Below are 18,103 nucleotides of genomic sequence, written 5' to 3'. Positions count from 1 at the left end.
TGTACCGAGTGCAAAATAAGAGAAGGGCCTTTTAAACAAATAGAGACTACCAAGATTTAGGGAGGAAAATCAATTAAACATTAAAAAAGTATTAAACCCACTTTCACATCAGATATTCTCCAACACCAACAAAACTCAACATCGTAAATAAATCTCCACAGAAATATGCGTCTACTGCTGCTTGCACTCTGGAGGTCGCTCACCCTGCTGACCCTCACCAAGCTGTGCTCTTCCACTCTTCTGAAGTAAACACGGAACTGTCATGTAAGTTGCAGGAGTTCGAAGGGAAAAAACAATCTATATCTCAACTTATATCACAAGTTCCGTACCTTGGATGCTGATGACTGCAGCGAGATTACACGAAAAGATAAGTTGACACCATAGGGGGAGATCCCACAAAAACAATATTTCGTAAGATTCAAAATTCAACACAGAAAACAAACCCAGTACACTTTAATGAAATCACAAATTATACCCTCTTTTTAGTCTTGCTTTCTTCCTCATCATCTTCATCATCGTCCTCCTCTTCATCGTCTTCCTCATCGTCGTCCTCTTCGATATCTTCATCATCCTCGTCCTCCTCTAGTTCTCCAAATTCATCTCCCTGGATGGCCTCCCCAGTAAACCATGACACAGCATGGGGAATAATCTTGTCTCTTATTGTTGACCTAAACATGAATGACAACGAGATTCAAGACAAGAATAATTCAGAAATCAAGATTTCAATAAACCAAAGAACTTAGTCATGTTCCATCAAGATTACAAAATACAAAAAGATTCACGTTTTGCACCCAAAGTCAACAATTACACTCTATCGGAAGATGTGTAACATGTTGGAAACCTGATACATACAAACACGTCTAAAAGGCAATCACGCTCACCCAATGTCATAGTCTTGTTCCATCTGATTTTGAAGCTCCTCAGCCTGTGAACAAAAAAAAGCATTAATCAAAACTAAAAAGAGTCGCGTCGCACATAGCCACGTCATAAAAATTCAAATTAACTGGTTTTTGTTTCTACTTCTGCATTTATCTAAATTCAACATCAATACCGCATCTTCATCGATGTCTTCATCATCTTCAGGAACTTGAGGTGGATTGAAGAAATTGAAGAAACTTTCACAATTTTCAGTTTTGGTAATTGGTTTAGCATTCTTTGAACCCTTCTTGGGCTTTTTCTTGAGAATCTTCTGTGTCAGGCATTTTCCTGGGTGCCATTGAATTTCAGTCCTATAAATTAAAAAACAAAAATCAGCAAGCAAAACTTATTCAAGAATAGACCTACTAGCTAGGTACAAGTGACGTAGCATTATACTTTACAGTAATAGTAACAGCAGCAGTGATAATATAATATGAACAAATCTTACCCAATTGCTTTCTCCAAAATTGGTTCATCCTCATCAATCATATGATATGTTTTGGTCAAGACAGTATTGGTAAAATAAGGATTGGTATCAAAGAAAAACTCAAGCTTGAATCCTTTAGGATTTTCTATCCTGCTCCACTTGATATCTTTGAGAAACTTGAGAGCACCTTCATCACGCTCTGAAATCTACTTTTTCACAAGGGAACAAAGAGAAGACTACTAAAATGAAACTTAGTCGCAAAAATGTATATTATAAAAAAGTCAACTGCTGAACCAAATGAACTAACCTCCTCAGCTAACACTTCATTGTTTTTCATTGCAGTGAGCCAAAACGCAGGCACTCCTTTCTCTGCATAGGCAAATACTTCTATCAAGTATCAAGGAGTTGAGACACGATTAGAAGGAAAAATTCATGCATTTGTATTATTCACCTTCATCGTCCCCACCATCGGGTGTTGTTTCATTCACTGCCGCGTCTTCCACTTCGGTAACACCATTTACTATGTCATACCGCTGGAGTCAACCAAGATAAGGGGAGAGATAAATATTTTTATAATTACATCAACAGTCTTAGAGCTCAGAAATAATGATTTTCAATTATAAATTTGATTAGAAGACAGTTGCGCAGTTTAAGTGGCAGATTATGAAACGCATTCAAGCTACACGTCAACGCACATGATAACACCCTAAATGCAACTCTTGGTAAATTTCACCTTTGTGTACAATGGTTGATACAATTTTTGGTATTTGGCTTCGAGAGCTGCTCTCTCCTCAAAAAATTTAGCCTCTAATTCATCATGTTGACCCTGTAAAATTCAGAAAAAATAATAATCCCAAATAAAAAATCAAGCACACACAATAAGGAGGAAACTCCAAAACACCGAAAAGTTATCTCGTCAATCAATACAAAACCTTAAATGCAAATAACAACACTTCCCACCAACCCCAGGCAAGGACATTTCGATCAAGAACTACAATTAACATATAACAGGAACAAAAAATTCAAACAACCTATGCCTCGAGCAAGCTATTATACCTGGATTTCTCTAAGAACCTCAACACGCTTCCTGACGTTAGGTGACAACGACTCGAGAATGTCGGAGTGCTGCCCAGCCAAACTCTGTATCTTGCTCTGAGCAAAATTAAACATTAAAAATTTCAGAAACAATAAAAATAGCCATATTCAGCATGTAAAACTCGAGAAATTCAAACCTTAATTTCAGTTTGAGATATAATAATATGATTATTAGTAGCAACTGCAGTAGTGAGAAAAAGGATAATACTAACCTTAAGAGCATTGACAAGGTCTGCTCGATTTTCCTCGTTGAGAACTTCGGGGGGAAATTAAGAACAATAAAATATCAAACGCGTGAACCACGAATAAATTAAAAAATAAAAAGGAGAGAAATGGATGGAGTACCAGAGGAGAGATCGGCGACGTTGAAGGTATCTTTGTCGTTGCTCATTGCAGAGACGAAACAAAAGCGTAGTTGAATGAGAAGAAGCTAAAACCCTAGAGAAGAAACTGATGAAGAAGAAGAAAAAGCAGAGAGGGTTTGGTTGTTGCTAAACGTGGCCACCCTCCAATCCTCTTTTCCTCTCCTTCTTTTCTCAACTTGAATATGCTCTCTATTTATTGCCTAGGGCTTCCTCTTTTCTTTTTTTTTTCTTTTCTCGCTTTGTCGGAACGCTTTATGGGGGCCCAACCAGCTTCATCTGCTTCCTGAGGTATAATAGGCCCAGCTTACAAAACCTAATCAATATACTTTTTTTTTATTTGTTTCTGGACCCAAAAAATAAAATATTTATTTTTTATTTCTCTATTATTATGCAATAAAATAATGGAGGTCCATTATTGCGGTTTTCTATTTTCTCCAAGCTGAATAATTTTATATATGCATGTTCGATGAAGAGTTAGGCTGTTTAGGCTACTATTCTTATTACTAATTCCTAATAAGAGAAAAGAGGGAATAAAAAAAAATACAATTAATACTGATATCTTTAATAATTTTACTGGTTTTTGTCAAAAGAAATGCTTCTATATAATTTAAGTGTTAATTAATAGATAATAGTCATTTATGTGTCAATATCATAGTACTATTTTAAGATATAAACTGAAAACTATGATTTATAGTAGAGTTAATTATACTCAATATAATATTTTAATTATCTTAATTTTGAAATATTTTTAGACTTTTTCAGATTCCTCTACCGTATTATAAAGTTGTGTTGAAGTAAATAATATCTTTAATTGTGGATTTAATTGATATGTACTTACTCCTATTTTGGGAGATCCTATATATTGAATTTTATGTAATAATCATACAGTAAAAATGAGGTTTAAAGATGAATTTTTATTTAAAAAAAATAGAGAAATGATTTTAAAAATGAATCATCAATATCATTTGTGAGACCGAAAACTACTATAAAGATGAAAAGCTTATTCCAAAATGCTGTATTAATTTTTGAAAACTACTATCATATATTTTAAAAAAACTTGTTATAAAAATCATATTTTGAAAAGCTTATTCCAAAACGCTGTATTAATTTTTCCTCCCACTGTTCCACTGTGTTTATATATAATTCTTGAATTATAAAAACACTTCCCAACTAAACTTTTCTAAAAGAAAAGAAAGTTTCGGATTAATTTAAAGTGAAAAAACTTAATCTTGGATTATAATAAAACATAAATTAATTTTTTTGTTACATTTTAAATTACGTAATTTAATATTATTTACTTTCAACAATAATTAATATTTTAGATTATAAAATTCAAAATATTAAAAATAAATAAAAAGAGATTATACAGTCTAAAATGTAACACCAAAACTTTTAACTAAATTTGGAGTTTTCCAACAAAATTGCGTGGAGAGGTACTTTTAAATTTTTCTATACCTTAGGAAGTGCATTAGGAAACCATGGGGTGCAGGAAGAAAGAGCCCTACTAAAAAGATTTGGAAGTGCGGGGAAAAATGGTTGGAGGTGCAGGGAGAAATGCCCTTTCTTCTTTCTTCTCAGCTCTGCCTCAACAACACCAACGATCCTCACTCTTCTGACTGTGGTGGAATGGAATGGAACCAAAAAGGGAGGGAAATCAAACAAAACAAATAAAACCCTAAAAACAGATAAAAACTTTTGTGTTGTGCTGTGTGACTCACTTTCGTTCCATGACGTCCCATTCCATTTTTATTGGAATTCCTCTCTTCCTTTGAACCTCCCAAAGTTGCTTCCATGGCGAGGCTGCTTCGTAACACTTCCCTTCTCACACGCTCGCTATTCGTCCCTAAGGTTTGTTCCTACGCGCCTTTTTTTTTAGCTATCTCATGATTTTGTTTATGCTCTTTGATCGTTTGTTTTTGATAAATTGTTGTCACCAAAGACATGTTACAGTTTTATCTTTTTTCTTTTGTTTTATGCATTATTCTCGTTTTATGGATTCTGATGACCTTTTTTTGTCACTTTTTAATTTCTTTTGTTATTTATGCATTTTTAAAGTAATACGTGCATTCATGGGGACCGAAGTCAGAGGAATATTTGCCCTCTAACAAAAGGTAAGGAAAAAGAACTAGCATTGGCCGTTTTGTCAGTCATGTTCATGACTATGCATATAACCAACCGTTTCCCTCGCTTTTTGCATCTTCTTCCTACGTTTCTGATTGACGCTATTTTGCCGAATAATCAGTTCTTGCTTTCATTTGCAGAGATTTGAGCCGGGATTATTTGGCACTTCTCAGATTTTGAGCTTTTCATCTAAAGGTCTGTCCAAGTTCTCTTGCTTTCTTTCCTTCCCTTCATCTGAATCCAAAAGTTAATCAGTTGCAGTAGTTTATTTATGCTGAAAGGTTATGTACGCCAATCAACGCCGAAAATAGATTATCACATTCTTTTGAAAATTTTAGATATATTCTTGAAACCAAGTCTTTATTGCTGGGGTAATCGCCTTATAAGGCTTATACTGTAAACAAATTATAGCAATCATGCTATGGACTGGGCTCGGTAAGTCCAGTTAAGCTCATGATACTTTTGGTGAATCCTCATAATGAGGCTCGACGAGGGAATTGTTTAGGTTCTTTATAATTTTTGCATTCAAGTTCTTTGTATTCATGTGCTGAATCAAACCAAAACGAAAGTTTATACCTGTTCGCTGCATATAAGTTACAATTGATAGAAAATAGTATAGTGTTTCAGATCATTATCCTCCAGTTTCCTATTATCTCTGATGTTTGAAGTTCGAATATATTTGAACTTGACAACATTTTTCATTCCTATATACCTAAAGGTAGAAGGCGCTCCAAATCTGATGGAAGTGACTCTGGTGAAGAAAACATGTCCAAGAAAGAGTTGGCCCTTCAGCAAGCTCTGGACCAAATCACTTCTGCATTTGGAAAGGGATCCATCATGTGGCTTGGTCGCTCTGTCTCACCAAAAAATGTGCCTGTTGTGTCTACAGGTTCTTTTGCTCTTGATATAGCACTAGGAATTGGTGGTCTTCCGAAGGTATGCTTTGATCCTTGCATGAAGAGGTTTCTTACTTATTTGTTATATGTGAATAAACCCTGAACCATTTCTAATACACAAACTTCTGGATACTGATGACAAACTTTCCTGTTTTCCCCCAATTTATGTCCATAGGGACGTGTTGTGGAAATATACGGGCCAGAGGCTTCTGGAAAAACAACCCTTGCTTTACATGTGATTGCAGAAGCACAGAAGCAAGGAGGTTATATTCATATAATACTTCAACAATGACAATTGTAATGTCTATTTCTTTTGGTTGTAATAGATTCACACTTCTAATATCTGTAGATGTGACCATGACCTCATCATAATTATGGCTGTTACAGAATCAGATCAGATGATTTAATATCTCTGCCCCTTCTCTTTATGTTTGCTAGTGATAATTGTGTTGTTTTTTTCCTTGATTTCGTAATGAATGAATTTGTTTCTTAGAGTACCCTTTGACGAATATTTTTTGGAAATGACAAATTGGATGTTTGATTCTACACATGGTTTCTCATTGTCTGAAATCCCTGCTTCAATCTCAATACTCCGCCAACAACTTTTTGGTGCTAGACTGCTAGTTTTAGCAGTTTCCCAGCTGCAAATCTAATTTGGTTTCTCAATGTCTAAATTTGGTGCTAGTAGTTTCCCTGTTTCAGATGTGTTCTTCCATTCCATTAGTTTTATTTGAACTATAATTATAAAAAAATTAATAATCAAGTTGAGGAGGTCTACCCACACAATTATATGATTTACTTGTTTATACTTTTGTAGCTTGTTGCTTATCTAGACGTTGATATGGTTATTTGATACAGGTTATTGTGTCTTTGTTGATGCTGAGCATGCCCTTGACAAGAGACTTGCAGAGTCTATTGGGGTGAATACAGAAAACTTGCTTCTCTCCCAACCTGATTGTGGTGAACAAGCTCTCAGTCTTGTGGATACCTTAATCCGTAGTGGTTCAGTTGATGTAATTGTTGTTGACAGTGTAAGTGTGAAGCATGATTGCTTTTGTTTCTCTCAATGCTTTCCCTGTTTCCATAGTAACTCATTTAAGATTATATAGTAAGTGGTAATTCTACTGATATGTTTATCTCTTATTAGATTCATTAAACCGGTGTATCAAGTGGCATACTTTCACGGCCATCTAATAACTTATCGTAGGAAAGTGATTTTAACCAATCACCCTTGAATTAGATCTAGTCATTGTAAAATACTCATCCTATAAAAGTTATTTATTGGTGTAAGTATTATGTTTTTGTGCGTAGGTAGATCCTTGTATATAAATCTTCTTTTGGTGATGCTTATCACCTAGAGATATTTCTGGCTTCCAATATTATGTAGGAATCGGTGTGATTGGTTTTAATATAAGTTCAGGGGAGGGTGAGATATGTAATGTGGAAACTGGAATTGTTCCGGAAGGGATGCATTTGTTACAGTGTTATAGGAACTTGGTTATTATGGGGTGCCTAAGTCTTAGATTGAGTTGTATGCAATGTTCGGTGGAGTATATAAGTGTTTGATTCTCTTTCTTAGCTTTTGAGGGTGGGTTCTCCAAGTGTTTAGGTACTTATCAATTTATATTAGAGCTGGTTGTCAATGTCTCAGAAAGGGCTACCTATTAAGGATTCTAACCAACGAGGGAGTTGATTGAAGTGGATTATTTAAGCATTTGGTTTCCCCCCTCAATAGCTAGCTTTTGAGAGTGAGTTTCCCTAGTGCTTGAGTATTTCTCACATTGACTCATCCAATATTTAGAAGCTTTTCAGTAAAATTATTTTTAATGTTTGGATTTTATCATCTTAAACCCTCATTTGTAGACTTGTTGAGTTTGGTTTTCCAATGGAAAGAATGAAAGGAATTTTAGTGTTCCTCTTTGAACTTTCTCTGTATTTCTCCCTTTTTGTTTAGTTTTTTCTTCTGTATGGTTTATACAATGTCATCAAAATCTTGTTTAATTAGTTTAAATGCACGTCAATTGCCAACTAACATTTTGCAGTCTCTTCATAATAGGTGGCTGCACTTGTTCCTAAAGGTGAGCTTGATGGTGAAATGGGTGATGCTCACATGGCAATGCAGGCTAGGTTGATGAGTCAGGCACTTCGAAAATTGAGCCACGCCTTATCACTTTCTCAAAGTATATTAATTTTTATAAATCAGGTATCAGCTAAATTGTTATTAGCTATGTTGTCTGTTGTCAATTTGTTTTTGATAGGCAAACAAGAGTTTTCATTGCTAAAGGTACCAGTGATACCATAATACACGTACAACAAAACCTTTAACCAGGATTGTAAAACTCCTCACAACTAAACCTCGTACCAGTTGGTTAGTAAGTATTTATGCCCCAACTCTTAAAAATACTTTATAACTTTAATAAATCACCAAAATTAGAATTGCACTCCACAACTTAGTTACTTGTGTATCTAATACCCTCTTTTGCAGAACCAACAATCATAAATACTGATATATCATAAAGAAATAGCCCCAAGTTTAATAATAACCACTGCACAGACATACCATATCTCTCTACCTCCTTCAGAAAATGGTAGTAATTATCATAATTATTGAGCCTCGTTAGATAGACTGTGCGACCTTGGATTTGTTTGCTATCTAGAAAAAGAATATAGAAATTCCTTCATGAACACTTTAATCCATGCTCAATAATGAAGAGTAATTTCCCTTAGGATCATATCTCTTTTAGCTTTATACCCCTGGAGTACGCACAAATACCTTGCTGTCCATACATTCCAAACAGCCTCCCCTCAAAACAGCAGCTATGTTCTTAATTTTACTTTGGTCATATTATGAATATATTTTAGTTTGAACCTGAGAAAGTTAGTGTGTATATGAAACTTTTGTTTGGATTAGTCTGTCTGGTGCTAATTTGATCCTTTCAGCCTCTCTGACCTTGTTCTGCTGCTGTCTTCGGCTTTAGTGTAATCATTCAGAGTCAATTCGCTGTCTTTTTTATGCATGTAAAGCTGCTTGAGTGCAAAAATTAGGGTATAATTTCATGTGTGAATCTTAAATACGAAAAGCTATTAATTTCTGGAAATACATCAGTATTCTTTTCAGATTATGAAGAAAATAATAACAAATAGATGTGTTAGCAGCATTGGGGGTGGGTCCCCATCCTTAATTTGATGAATTCACTTATCATTTCGTAGTTTTAAATAAATTTTGACAATAGAGGAGTATGGTATAGTTTATGTTACTTGCACTGTTATAAATAATATCAAGGGACAACATAATCGGGGTTCATTGCTGGGGTAAATATCAGAGCCATAGGCTCTAAACTGAAAAGATTAAAGGTCTGTTGGGATATAAAGATAGAAGAGCATCTGAGAGCTTCTCTATGGGGAATATATATAGTTTTATTTTCCGGTAGAGAAGCCCTCAAAAGATTATTTAGCAATTTATCAGGACAGGTTGAACGGAATATGTTGATGTTATTTTGCTTTCCAAATTCTTTCAATTTATTGAAATTTCTAATTATGCGTTGGCCATACATATGTCAGACTTGTATCAATGGGCCTATTTTTAAACTTATGGGTGGGTTGATCTTGCTGTTTGATGTGTTTTGTATATAGTTTTATATCCAAAGGAATGTTAAATGGCTTGGAAGGTATTGTTTTTTACTACATTCTGTAACGTATCCTTTTTCTTTTGGGTGGATGTGGAAGTACTTTCTTCAAATTACCTTGGGATGTGTTTGTCTTTTAGTAACAAGAATTCTGTTGTATCCTCCAGGTGAGGTCAAAGATTTCAACCTTTGGTGGATTTAGTGGACCTACTGAAGTTACTTGTGGTGGTAATGCATTGAAATTCTATGCTTCCGTGCGTCTAAATATCAAGAGAACAGGGTTTGTCAAGAAGGGTGAAGAGGTAATCATATATTGATTCTTTTTCTGCCATGTTTCCTGCTGTAGTATTGGGATCCCTGTTCAAATGTTTGTTTCAAAAGATAAAATCTGCTTCAGTTTAATGGAATCAACAATGTTCTTTTCTGAAGTAGGCCTTCCTTTAAATCTAGATTCCAAGTTTCTTCCTTTCTTAATATACTTTGGACGTGAGTGGTGTAGGTGTAAAGCTTTTGAACTCATTGCACTTATTGCAGTCTTGATAAACAGCAGTTCTGATCCGTGCCGAATAAAACAGAAGATATAAATTAATTGAAGTTGCTTGCTTATTTATGGTTAATAGTCAGTGTATTCCATATCCTGTAGCAAAGTAGATGTTGGCCTTTAGTATGGAGTATAATTAAAAAGAAAAAGAGAAATGCTCTAACACACTAATTAATTGAAATTAATTGGAAATCACATAATTTTATTATACCCACTTCCAGCTAATAAATTTCATTCATGATTACGTAATTTCCAATAAATTTTAACCAATAGTGAAGACTGTGTTAAAACGGTTCGTGTTAGAGTGTATTATAATGTACAAGAGGTGTACTGCCAGCACTCAAGAAAATATATTAGCATTAGCATTATTAATTCGAGACCAAGCTTGTTAATTTTGAGGTGAAGGCATTTGTCATCATGAATTCACTTTTCATACAAAACTGGTTGTGAAAAGTACTGGTTTTTTGTTGTTTTTCTTTGAGTAAGCGTTATTTGTCGATGACAATGCATTGAATATGTTTGTGGTATTTTTGTCATCCCTGCAGTACCTACCTTTAGGATGGTGAATATATGTGTGTAGATAAAAAGAACATGTTACTTGTTTGTTCAGTGGATTCTAGATGTGATGACTTCCTTTATAGAAGTTAGAGATTTTCATTTTCTATCTCGGATAAACTTTTTTCTTCTTGCATTTAATCCTCTGTACGTTACCTGTTTGTTCAATATTTTTAGGATCTTAATATTGCACTGATTTCATTTGGTCTAGTTTCTGGTATGAATATTTATCCTTTAAGCCTTTTTATTGGTACAGATTTTAGGAAGTCAGGTTCTTGTCAAGGTTGTGAAGAACAAGCTTGCCCCTCCATTTAAAACTGCTGAGTTTGAGCTTGAATTTGGCAAGGGGATATGTAAAGAAACAGAGGTTATAGATCTAAGTGTACAACACAGACTAATCTTAAAGGCTGGTGCAATGTATTACTATAACGAACAGAATTTCCGTGGTAAGGATGCCCTGAAGAATTTCCTAGCTGAGAATTGTAGCGCATTAGAAGAACTTGAAACTAAGCTCAGAGAAAAGGTTCTTAATGTTGAAACAGAACAGACACAAGAACCAGATGTAATTAATGGAGATGTTACCGAAGAAATTGCCTCAGTTGATTCTACTGTTGAAGAAACAGCTGTTGTAGGAGCATGATTTTGTGAATGATCACTCGTTTTTCCCTGCCTCAATCTCTACCCTGTCATTTATGCATGTAGCTTGGTGAATTGACCCTAAAATGGTCACTTGTAATGATTTTACTATGCTACATGTATGATAATGCATATATTTTTTCTTGTTAGATATATTATCTTTATTTTATATTTATCTTTTATTTTTAGTTTGTTTGTTATTATTTTTTATTTGTATTTTGGACTTAGTCTATATTTCTTCTATTATAAATAGAGGACTCTATGTGTATATTCAACATAAGGGAAATTAATTCTATACATAGTTTTTTTTATCTTTAACATGATATATCTAGAGCTAAGTTCTTTTGAGGAAAAAGTTTTTGGTGTCTTTGTCACTACATCTGTTGCTATGGCAATGGCGCCATCTATTGTTGCTAGCACCGTCATCTATCACTATTGTCTATTGTTGTCATTATTGGAGTTTTATTTTCGATCGACGATTACATGATTTTGATTGTCTCGGTCAAGTGACCATTATGCCATCAATGATGCCTTTATCAGAGCTCATTTGCGCTCTTAGCGTCTTTTAAAGTTGTGGATCTACTTCTTTTACATGGAATAATCTCTCATATTTGTTGCTTAGGGGAGTCTTCTAGATTGGTATTACGTCTTGCAAATCATTAGTAGTTTGGTGTTACTCAAGTGCAAAAAAAGATATTTTTACTGATTCTTTATGAATTATATTAGTAACAAACTTAATACATTAGATTTGTATGCACTAGCTTCATGGGGAGTGTTAGATATATTATCTTTATTTTATATTTATATTTATCTTTAGTTAATTTGTTATTATTTCTTATTTGTATTTTAGGCTTAGTCCATATTTCTTCTATTATAAATAGAGGACCCTGTGTGTATATTCTACACAAGAGAAATTAATCTCATTCATAGTTTTCATTATCTTCAACACTCATGATATTTATCGTGTTTTTTGCATTTCACCCTCCATCTTTTAATTATATTTTAAAGGGTTAAATATGTTTTTAGTCCCTGAAGTTTCACTGATTTTTGGTTTTAGTCCCTGCATGAAACATTGATGGCATTTAATCCTTATTGTTTTGAAACTGTTATAAATAGTCCCTAATTTTAAACGGCGTTAATTTTTGTTTCACGTGGCTAACGACCAATCCACGTTTCATGCCAGCTATGATTTATTATGTGCCATATTTTGTTTTCTTTTTATTCCAAATTTGCACAGAAGCCCTTAATTTCTTCTATGTTTGCACTTTGATTATTTTCTTTTCTTTTCTCTGTTTCTACTTTGTGCCTTCACCTGGAACCTTCCATTAGCCAGAACTGAATTGGTGGACACTGAAGGTAAACTTCTTGGAAGTTATGGCATATACGGTTATAATATCTGGCAATGGGGGTGGAGTACAATATGCAGCAATCCGAAACTTGTCCTTTGCCCGTTGTCCAAAATCCCATTCCTTTTCTCTATTGGTTGAATTTTAAAAGCATAAAAATCCTCACCCCAGACAGAGCAATGTTTCCGTAGTAGCAAACAAAGGGTAAAGAAAAGAAAACTAGACCTACCAACCAACTTCATTTTGAGACAAAAGGTGGAAGGAATGGGAGGAGCATCTGGGAAGATGTCGGTGAGATGGGGAAGTCTGAAACGAGCCTCCCAATCTTGCTGGAACTTTGTTTTCCAATCGGGGTCGCTGAAATCAATGCCGGAAATGGTGCGACTCAGGCTGCTCACCTCCGCAAAGACGCCAACGCGACACTGTTGACTCTGGTTTTCTCTGTCAACGGTGGCGGCACAATTTGAAGGAGATGACGGTGACGCTTCTGCTCGGAGTTTGCAGGTGGTTGGTTAAGGTTTTTGTGGCGACATGGAGGCTAGGTGGCGGCGACCTTGCGTTGGAGGTTCGACAGCGATCTGCGTTTCCCCTTATGTGTTTCTGTACTGTCAGATGGCTGCCCCTTCTGAACCCTAATTGCAGTGTTAATGCTAAAATGTAAACATCGTAGAAATTAGGGACTTCATTGCAAATTTAGAATAAAAAAAAAAAGAAAACGTGGAGAGAATAAAATCACACTTGGCATTAGACGTTAGCCACGTGAAACAAAAATTAACGCCGTTTAAAATTAGGGACTATTTATAACAGTTTCAAAACAATAAGGATTAAATGCCATCAATGTTTCATGCAGGGACTAAAACCAAAAATCAGTGAAACTTCAGGGACTAAAAACATATTTAACCCTATTTTAAAATTGCATAAGAGAAATTAATCTCATACATAATTTTTATTATCTTAAACACTTATGATATTAATCGTGTTTTTTGCATTTCACCCTCCATCTTTTAATTATATTTTAAAATTAAAATATAAAAATATATTGTTTAAATACTAAAGTTATGATATATTTTAATAATTAACAACCCACTACAAATTATTTATCACTTTTGCGTAATTATTATTATTAATTTTATTTTCTTAAATAATATAGAGACACTCGGGAGATCTTCTCACGTCTACTATATATACAGTGGCATGTTGAAATATAATTTTGCTATTCTAGGGATTGTCAGTGAGAGCATGAATTCAACAGCTTGAAATTTATACAAGGATTTCCTTATTCATTTTTCTTTGAAAAAATCGATATGATAAATTTCTGTAATTAACTTTTGACAGAATCCCTCTCATACAGTGAGTATCCACCTTTGAAAAATCTAATTTTCTTGAAGATAACTTTAGCTTTGGATTCCTTGTTTGAAATCCTCTAATATGTGAACACAATAAAAAAAAAGAGTACAAGAGGCCACTTATTGTTTGAAGTCTTCTAATAACGTGAACAAAATAAAGAGTAAAACATTATATAAAAAAATTATTAAATAAAACAAATGGCTGCAAACAAGTTTTAAACGAAAAGGGGAATCGAACATGAAGATAAGCTGTTCTGCATATTTTCGTACTATTTAAATATTTTACAATTTTTATTTACATATTTCCCAATAAACTTTGGTATAAGATGATTTCGTAAACGTCTTATGCTAGACTTAGTTTTTTAATTTATAAAAATAATTAAGTTTGTTTTCGTTTTTACCCATTCCATCTTTAGTTAATAAAATATAAAATTCTCTCTTATTATTAAAACGTGTTACTATAAAATAATGGTTGTATACAATATAAGAAACCCAGAAAAGAAAAAAAAAAGTCTTTATACTTTTCGCAAACTGGGAGAAATACGTCAACTAATTTATATTTTACTTTTTTTATAATAAGAACATTCCTCTTACTAATTCTTCCAAAGGTTTATCCACTCAAAATTTTTATGAAGAAAAATACAAAAACAACTTGGTTTATTTTATAACATGTCACTTTCCACAAAAATATGTTTAAATACAAGTTTAAAGAGCTTTTTAAAAATTATTAAAAATATAGAAATATTTCTACGAAAAATAAAAAATTCTCAAAAGCAGTTTTAACATGTATTCGAGCAGACATAAAACTTAGTTACAAAGTTTGACTTACATTTCTTGAGAAAAGTAGCCAATGGCGTTAAAATAAAGAAAAAAAACCTAAGTTACGTGTTAGCATAACGAGAGATAGTCAAAGTAATAGTATCCTTGTAAAAAACAAAAGAGGGGACTATTATTCCATGTGGTCCCAAAAATGAGACTAGTCAAGAGAGAAATTTTCAAGGAATGATTTGAAGATTTGATGACTATAAAGACTTTTTCTTTTCTTTTCTGGGTTTCTTGTATTGTATATAACCATTATTTAGTAGTAGTAACACGTTTTAATAATAAGAACGATTTTTGTTGGATTATTCCAAGTCCAAAAAGGAGTATAGATCAAGAGAAAAACTCCAAAGGAAATTCATGTCTAGAACAAGTGGTACGGAAAATATGGTCAACTATGTCTATGTCTTTTCATTTTTTACTAAAAAACCTCCTTTTTTTTTTTAAATTGACGTTTGAATTTGATTTATTAAATATTTTTCTTAAATTTAGATATGTAAATTTGTGGATGATATGCTTTTATAAATATCTTTCTTTATTCTTTGTAAAATCATTTTTGATAAATTGAAATTAAAGAATAATCTTGACCATGAGTATGTGAAGAAAATAACATGTCATTGTTCCATTATTCCTAGGTGTTCTCTTTTTTTTTTTATTATTATTTCTTTCTTAGTTCAATCGATCAAAACTTGCGTTTTTCTTATTCTGACGTAATTTAATATTTTATTGTGTTGTTCTTATTTTACACTGATAATAATTCACTCTGAACATATTTCATGTGATTATTTCTTGAAAAGATTGAAATCTTATTTAATTCATGTTCATATGCTTATATCTTTCTTATTGAAATATACTACTCATCAAATGTTTTTGTCTACGTAATTAATTTCTTACTCAACTCCCAAAATCTCCTTAGAAATTTCAAATTTTGTAGTGTAGAACTTGAAAGAGAAAGTTTAACTGCTATCCATTTTGTACCCACCATCCTATATTTTTGTGCAGAAAGTGCAACAATGAACATTGAATAAACTCCTTATTTTTCTAAACAAAATTTATATAAAAAATAAGTCAAAAGTAGAGAAAAAAAGTCATAAATTTTAATTGAAAGAAAATCATAAATGTACATATAAAAAATAACGTAAATGTATGCATACAAAAATTCCATAATTGTACTCTACAAAGATATTATATTTACGATAATAATAATAATAATAAAATAGTAAGCCTTAAATACTATCATTATTATTTATTGAACTTTTGTAAAGGTCTAATTTTTATTTGTCAATATGTGTTGTTCTTGTTGTAGACCTGTTTTTTTTTATTATATCAGAATTGTCTTTTAGAAAATTTATGGAGGAGAACTGTGAGCCCGTCCACTTCAATCTGAACTTATATAATAATAAATATAGAATTAATTGACTATGTATAACTTAATATCTTTATTTATTTATAATCTTTTTATATAAATTTTGATTGTGTCTAACCTTAAATTTTAATTAATACTTATTTTTTCTGACTAATTATTTAATGAAAGATTGCATTATCTCTTACCAAAATCAATCCATAAATTTGAGATACTATGTCCAATTTTCTCTTCAATTTAATTTAAAATTATGACCCCTTCTCTCATATCACAACATCATAATAAAAAATAAATCTTTGCAAAAAAGAAAAAAAGAAAAAAAGAAATACTGTGTAGTATTATTACACACAGCGAATTGCTCAACTTGAATGCAGTTTATTGTAAAAGTAAACTCATTTTAAAAAAAATATTCGTTGTAAATACCATTAATGAATAGTTTTGAAACTCTATTTTTTAAATGAAACCATAGAATGAATTATGGCTTGGTTTTATAAAGTTTTAATAAATTTAATATTTTAACTAATATTAAAACGAAAAATATGTATTATAAAAATGTGTTAAAAAAATATCATCTTGAAACTTTCCTAGAATTACTTAACTAACAAATGGTGGCCACTTGTTAGTTTACTTTTGACTTATTCAACTCCAGTTTCGAATCCCATTTAATAGTTTGACCTTGTTAATTTGTGACATCACTACCACATACGTAAGCATTTTCCACAGAAAAATAGTTTAGTTGCAAGTTATCTTAGAATATTCTACCACTCTACAAAGTTATCAAAATATTTATTCAAACTTCGATACAAAATTACAAGATTGAATACATGAATTAAGCACAAAACATTTTATATTTTTAAATAAATATATTCTTAAATTCTCTCAATCCTAATTCAAAATTTTTGATAATAATAAGCATAAATCTGTAAATTTATCTGAACAATAATTTTTTATAGATATTTTAAAAATGTTAAATTAACTTATCCACAAGCCACTTATAAAAAAATTAATTTCGTACTTTATCTATATTTTTATCTTTTATAATTTTTTTTATTAAAATCTTATGTTTGGTTTGTTTGAACATATTTTCCTTTAGATAAAAATTTGAGAAGATGGAAAAATGAGAATTTTTTTTTATGTTCATTTAAGATGATATGGAATGATGTTAGGAATGGAAAAGAAAGATTATTCATCTACTCTTATCTCTCACACGAGAGATTTGAAGGATAAATGTTAGTTTTATTATAGGCTTAAATGCTTACTTAGTCCTCATGATAACAGGTGAATTTCTGTTTAGTACCCAGTTTTGAAAATAAAGACATCGAGTTCTTATGTTATGAAAAGTGTATGAATAAGGTCTTATCCGTTAAGTTGACAGCAATGACGTTAAGTCCATGCTGATGTGGCTGTACTTTTTCTCTTCTCTCTTCTGCTGTCCAGTTTTTTTTCTCTTTTGTTCAACTTTTTCTTTGATGATTTGTTTAACTTATTCTTTCTTTGTACACCTTATTCATATATTTTCATAACATAGGGACCCAATGTCTTTACCGGATAGTAAACAGAAGTTCACCTCTTAACATGGACACGAAGTAAGCATTTAAACCTTTATTATATTACCCTCCAATTTTAATAATAATTAATAATAATAATAATAGTTAATAATTAATAATTAATAATTAATAATAATAATTAATAATTAATAATTAATAATAATAATAATAATAATAATAATAATTTCTCTTCTTATATAATTTTTATATAATTTTATATTACTTTTACTACTATTTTAGTAATTTTTTATCCATCTTTACTAATAAAACAAATTTTTTTATTTGTTACATCATTTATATTCTATACTAATTTTCATAAATTTTACATCTAAGTTCATTCTCATTCGTCTCCAAATCTCTTAAAAAACAACAATAAATTCATTCTCAAAATTTTCAAAATTCATTTCTTAAAGATGAAATGATGACGTGGATTTATTGGTGGAGTTGACAATGTATTAGGTCAGATACAAGTCTTCTAATTACTTCCTCGAACTCACTTTCA

The 18,103-nt window shown here is 32.0% G+C and overlaps 2 protein-coding genes across 3 annotated transcripts; one reads left to right on the top strand and one right to left on the bottom strand.

The window, feature by feature from the left end:
• Positions 1 to 55: 55 nt before the first annotated feature.
• On the bottom strand, positions 56 to 2,980 carry NAP1;2 (nucleosome assembly protein 1;2). Its single transcript, XM_088105337.1, has 12 exons — positions 2,786 to 2,980; positions 2,653 to 2,696; positions 2,402 to 2,497; positions 2,079 to 2,171; positions 1,797 to 1,878; positions 1,653 to 1,714; positions 1,367 to 1,551; positions 1,052 to 1,229; positions 882 to 925; positions 476 to 668; positions 330 to 344; positions 56 to 240 (listed from the first exon to the last, which is right to left on the bottom strand). The coding sequence occupies exons 1-12, from the start codon at positions 2,829 to 2,831 to the stop codon at positions 172 to 174; spliced, it is 1,107 nt and encodes a 368-aa protein (XP_087961463.1). The 5' UTR covers positions 2,832 to 2,980; the 3' UTR covers positions 56 to 171.
• A 1,371-nt stretch (positions 2,981 to 4,351) lies between these two features.
• On the top strand, positions 4,352 to 11,367 carry RECA2 (recA DNA recombination family protein). 2 transcript variants are annotated; one of them, XM_047296323.2, is made up of 9 exons: positions 4,354 to 4,653; positions 4,861 to 4,916; positions 5,067 to 5,121; positions 5,645 to 5,862; positions 5,998 to 6,085; positions 6,681 to 6,853; positions 7,879 to 8,025; positions 9,616 to 9,750; positions 10,801 to 11,367. In XM_047296323.2, exons 4-9 carry the CDS (start codon positions 5,692 to 5,694, stop codon positions 11,182 to 11,184), a joined length of 1,098 nt encoding a protein of 365 aa, XP_047152279.1. In that variant the 5' UTR covers positions 4,354 to 4,653; positions 4,861 to 4,916; positions 5,067 to 5,121; positions 5,645 to 5,691; the 3' UTR covers positions 11,185 to 11,367. The 2 variants fall into 2 exon arrangements, with proteins under 2 accessions (XP_047152271.1, XP_047152279.1); XM_047296315.2 differs by lacking the exon at positions 4,861 to 4,916 and having other exon boundaries at positions 4,352 to 4,653.
• The last annotated feature ends 6,736 nt before the right edge of the window (positions 11,368 to 18,103 follow it).

This window comes from Vigna umbellata, chromosome 1 (genome assembly GCF_029865625.1).
Source record: "Vigna umbellata cultivar VRB3 chromosome 1, Vumbellata_1.0, whole genome shotgun sequence".
Classification (NCBI taxonomy): Eukaryota; Viridiplantae; Streptophyta; class Magnoliopsida; order Fabales; family Fabaceae; genus Vigna; species Vigna umbellata.
The sequence above is the reverse complement of the archived record's forward strand: the minus strand, read 5'-3'. Positions and strand labels throughout refer to the sequence as shown.

Coding starts and splice junctions, on each gene's coding strand:
- RECA2 (XM_047296315.2), top strand. CDS start 4,597: ATGGCGAGGCTGCTTCGTAACACTTCCCTTCTCACACGCTCGCTATTC. Junction 4,654..5,066: donor GCTCGCTATTCGTCCCTAAG/GTTTGTTCCTAC, acceptor TTTCATTTGCAG/AGATTTGAGCCGGGATTATT. Junction 5,122..5,644: donor TTTGAGCTTTTCATCTAAAG/GTCTGTCCAAGT, acceptor ATATACCTAAAG/GTAGAAGGCGCTCCAAATCT.